This window comes from Notamacropus eugenii, chromosome 1 (assembly GCF_028372415.1).
Source record: "Notamacropus eugenii isolate mMacEug1 chromosome 1, mMacEug1.pri_v2, whole genome shotgun sequence".
In the NCBI taxonomy this organism is placed as follows: domain Eukaryota; kingdom Metazoa; phylum Chordata; class Mammalia; order Diprotodontia; family Macropodidae; genus Notamacropus; species Notamacropus eugenii.
The window spans coordinates 131,327,017-131,331,783 of record NC_092872.1 but is presented as its reverse complement, the minus strand read 5'-3'; the positions used below and the strand labels follow the sequence as shown (position 1 = coordinate 131,331,783).

Below are 4,767 nucleotides of genomic sequence, written 5' to 3'. Positions count from 1 at the left end.
TGAATTCATCCTCTGTTAAAGTTTAGCCTTTGTTCTCCCCACCAACATAGTGCTAACACGGTGATTCAATTCTCCATTTAGTTTCTACCAACTTTAACTTCAATGATTTTGTTCACATTACTATTTGTCCTTTGTGGGCCTCATTTTACACAACAGTGTCATCCTGAAAAATTGTATATAAATTTAATTCCATTTCACACACAGTAACAGATATTTAATGAGTTCCTTATAGTAATTTTTTTATAAAGTGAATAATCTGCACGCACACACACATCCTCCAGTTTCTAAGCAATATGTTTATTTTAAGTACAATTCTCATGACACAGGGAAGGCTGTCTTTGTGATATCCTGCTCAAGATGTATTCTAAGACCTCCCAGGGGCAACTAGAGCTCACCCCCACACATGAGAACGCTTGATTTGATTCATTATGCTATCTAACCTACTGTGTTGATTTGTTTAATCGTTAAGATGGGGAGGGGGTGTGATTGCTCCAATAGCAATCATCTCTAGTCGCACTATACTTGAGAAGGGAATTTTTCAGACAGGTAGCATCCACTCTACTCCACCAGCTTTAGAACTGCTCAGGTCTTCAGGAACAGTCCTTTTTAAGATAGGAGTCTTTCATAATTGGATAAACGCTACTGAAGGAGAATGAATAATGTCTATAAGTTACTTTCAGTAGACAGGATTTAATTAAACAGAGTTCACCATTGCTCTAACAAAGCCTTCCAAAGTTCAGGATCATCAATGCAAAAGACTGAAAGCCTGACTTTCTTCAATATCTTGAGGCAGGAAAAGTACATACAAAGTGAGGTACAGAGAAAGAATCACAGTCATACAGATGATACACATATTTACCTCTCACTATTATCATGGGATAAATCAGCAAACCATTCTTCCATTCTTAAATGGTAACCATGTTAGAAAGTTAGAGGAGAAATCAAGAGCCAAATCAAAGATTAAATATCTGGTAATAGGACTATTACCCCATAGCTGATGTCATTGACATGTAGCCTTATCTTCTAACATGCTCTAGTTCAGACTAGATAGTTTGGACTCTAACATTTTCTCCAATTCCAGAATATTTTTCAGGGGAAAAAAGGGGCAGTGCAACAAATATTGCCTACATAGTATTATCTTCTAATGGATAGTAAGTTGTTCCCCAAATGTAACCCTTCTTTGACTAGTATCCCCCATGGAGATAAACTGTGACCAATCTGGGACTTGAAAAATGTCTTCATGTCACCATCTCTACCTTAGATAAAGCAGTGTAACAGTCTTATCTAGTTTAGATTGCTGGGGTGAAATGGAGAAGCACAGAAGCTATGAACATAGATAAATTTTCAGAAAGTCATTAATATGCTATACAAATGTAAAGTACTGGTGTTATATATAACTACCTTTCTCATTGGGTTTAATTTGATATCTTATGATGGTATGAGCAACCCAGGATGCTTCAAAGTAGAGCAAGGAAGTCATATTTGAAGACAGAGGGCTTGCATTCAATTCCTAGTTCTGTTACTTGTTACCTGACTTCAGACAAGTTATTTCACTTCTGTAGCCTCACTTCCTCATCCTTAAAATGAAGAGGTTGAATTAGATGGCCTCCCATGAACTTCCAGATCTAAATCTTTGATCCTACAAAGGTTCTGCCTTTAAAGGCAGAACATAAGCTTTGGCAAATCTTTTTTTTTTTTTATCAGTTATTTGTTGTTTATTCAGTATTTAGGGTTAGTATGACACTTGAGGAATTGGTTGTGTTGTTGTACACATACAGATCTTTTTATATAATATGGAAATTTACAGCTATTGATATATATATATATATATATATATATAGGCAGACAAAATCAGGTCCTCTAGAAAGGTGATACATGGGGGCCATGCTGTAGTGCCCTAATGGAGGGGAGGCACAAAGGTAATCAATGCATCAATAAAGAATTACTACTGTATGGTGTTTTGTATCCAGGAGTGTTGTCTTCTGGACCTAAGGGAACTTGTAGCACCTACATACAAAGCAGGTAGTTTATATACCTGTGGGCCACTGGCTCTGCTTGACACCAACCACTGAGACTATACAGGTCATATTCAGCATCATATGCAAACTACAACAGGGTTCTATTCCCCATTTCTAACTTTAGGAAGAAACTAGAGTGTGTTCACAGGTTTTACACTTCTGGTGTTTAGTCGCTAATCAGAGGAAGGATTTGGTCTATCTGAGAAGCAGATCATACATAACCCCTCAACCCCTGTCCTGTTCTCTTTATGGCAGCACATTCAAAGGCTTTAAAATTGCAGCTCCTTCTGGATTCCCCAAAGAGTATCTGCACTCTTCTTTAAACGGCTCTCCTCCTCCGGATTCAGGTTGACCTTCACCACATCTGAAATGCCATTCTGCCCCAAGACACATGGGACACTAAGGAAGACATCCTCTTTAATGCCATATAGGCCCTTAATCATGGTGGAAATTGGATGCACTCTCCTAAGATTCTTCATAATGCTTTCTGCCAGATCTGCCACAGACAAACCAATGGCCCAGGAAGTGTAGCCCTTCAGTTTGATTACCTCATAAGCACTTTCAACCACCTGTTTATGAACATCTTTCCAATTTTCTGCATCAGAATCAGTTCCCAAAGAAGGATGAAGGTTCTTTAGAGACACACCAGCAAGATTCACACCACTCCACACAGGAACACTGGAGTCTCCATGCTCCCCAAGGACCCATCCATGACAACTTAAAGAATGGACACCAAGTCTCTCCCCCATTAGGTAACGGAAACGGGCAGAATCCAGATTGCAACCACTTCCAATAACACGGTTTTTAGGAAAGCCACTTAGCTTCCAGGCCACATATGTCAAAATATCCACTGGATTGGAAACAATAAGCAGCTTGCAATTAGGGCTGTATTTAACAATATTAGGAATGATGAATTTAAAGATATTCACATTACGCTGGACCAAATTAAGACGACTTTCTCCCTCTTGTTGACGTGCCCCAGCCGTAACAATGACCAGCTTTGAGTTTGCAGTCACACTGTAGTCTTTTCCAGAAACAATCTTTGGCGTTTTGAGGAAAAGGCTGCCATGCTGGAGATCCATCATCTCTCCCTTTAGTTTGTCTTCTATTACATCAACTAGGGCAAGTTCATCAGCCAATTCCTTTGTTAAGACACTAATGGCACATGCCATGCCAACTGCACCAACCCCAACAACAGTGATCTTGTTCTGGGGAACCTGGTCCTCCTTTAGGACATTCAAGATAAGCTGATCCTTGACAGTTGATGCCATTTTGGAGGGTAGCTGGGGGGATAGCTGGTCAGGCTGCGAAAGTTCTGAGATAGATGAGAGGTTGCTGCTCCCAAGCTCGCACCAGCTTTGGCAAATCTTACAGAACTATAAAATCAAGTATGGATCCTCAAGTATGTAGGATATAAGCATTGTCTGAGGAACAACGTAGTTGCTTCAGAAAAGCTCATCAACAAAAGGTTGGTCACTAGGCAATAAAGTTTTTGATGGAGGAAAAAAATTACATTTTTTTTAAAGTACTAAATTGAAGAACAACTTCTCCATTGGGGAATGTGAACTGTTATTCTCCTATTCCTGAACTCAGTCATCAACTCATAAAGACTTAAGGCATTGTGATCTACGCTGGTGAAGTAGACAAACTGATGAAATCAGATATTTTTAGAATACGTAAACATCTTCTATGTAGGGGACAGAAGATCTTTTAAGAACAGATCTATAGATAACAGATGATGACTATTAAGGGGAGAGCTTCAAGGAATTGGCAATGTTTAGTTTGAAGAAAAGCTGATTGACAAGGGCAACATCATTACTTTCCTCAAGAATCTGAAGTGCTGTCATGTGGAAGAGAAATTAAACTTGCCCTATTTGGCCCCAAAAGGCAAAACCAAGACAAATGAGCGGAAACTGCAAAGAGTCAAATTTACGCGTAATGTCATGAAAAACTTCCTAACAATCACAGCTGCCCCAAAGAGGAATGAGTGCCTCAGGAGGTAGTGAGGGGGTTTCCCCAACTTCACGGAATTTTCAAGGAAAGGTTAAATGACCATGGTTATGTTAGGGGGGATTCTTTTCAGATATGGATTTGACTAAATAACTTCTGAGATTCCTTACAACTGTGAGATTCTGGGATATTTTCTAGAAACAAGGGAAATCAAGCCCAAAAACTCAGCTGCAAAAAGTCACTTGCTCAACTCCCCAAACTCATTTCCAACATATGTGTTTGTCCTTCATTGCCGAAGACCATGTCATCAGAGAAATGATGACATGACTTGCACTTGACTTTGTTTTGAGTGAGGGAGGGCCGTGCAGGTCACCAGCCTCACTTCTCCTCCAGAGCCATCTGAATCCAGTGACCAGTTATTCATCAGGATGACTGGAGATGACCCAGGATGAGGCAATTGGGGTTGTGACTTGCCCAAGGTCACACAGCTAGTGAGTGTCAAGTGTCTGAGGTGAGATTTGAATTCAAGTCCTCCTGCCTCCTGCACTGGTGCTCTATCCAACTGCACCACCCAGCTACCCCCCCAACATATATATGTATAACCTGTTCCTCCCATATCAGAAGGGTCAGCTGTAGTACACATAAGACATTAACCTATACAGATGTAAAAGCAGGGTGCTGCCCCAATCTATGTCCAAAAGCACTGGGGTACAATCCTCCCCTATCTCTGATCAGATGTTGCATGCCATGAAAATGCCATGAAATGCCATGAAAACTGTACTCAGAGGAGATTGGCTTA

The 4,767-nt window shown here is 40.2% G+C and overlaps 1 protein-coding gene across 1 annotated transcript; it reads right to left on the bottom strand.

Moving 5' to 3' along the window:
- Positions 1-2,284: 2,284 nt before the first annotated feature.
- LOC140507133 (L-lactate dehydrogenase A chain) lies at positions 2,285-3,380 on the bottom strand. Its single transcript, XM_072615108.1, has one exon. It carries the CDS (start codon positions 3,287-3,289, stop codon positions 2,288-2,290), a length of 1,002 nt encoding a protein of 333 aa, XP_072471209.1. The 5' UTR covers positions 3,290-3,380; the 3' UTR covers positions 2,285-2,287.
- Between the last annotated feature and the right edge of the window lie 1,387 nt (positions 3,381-4,767).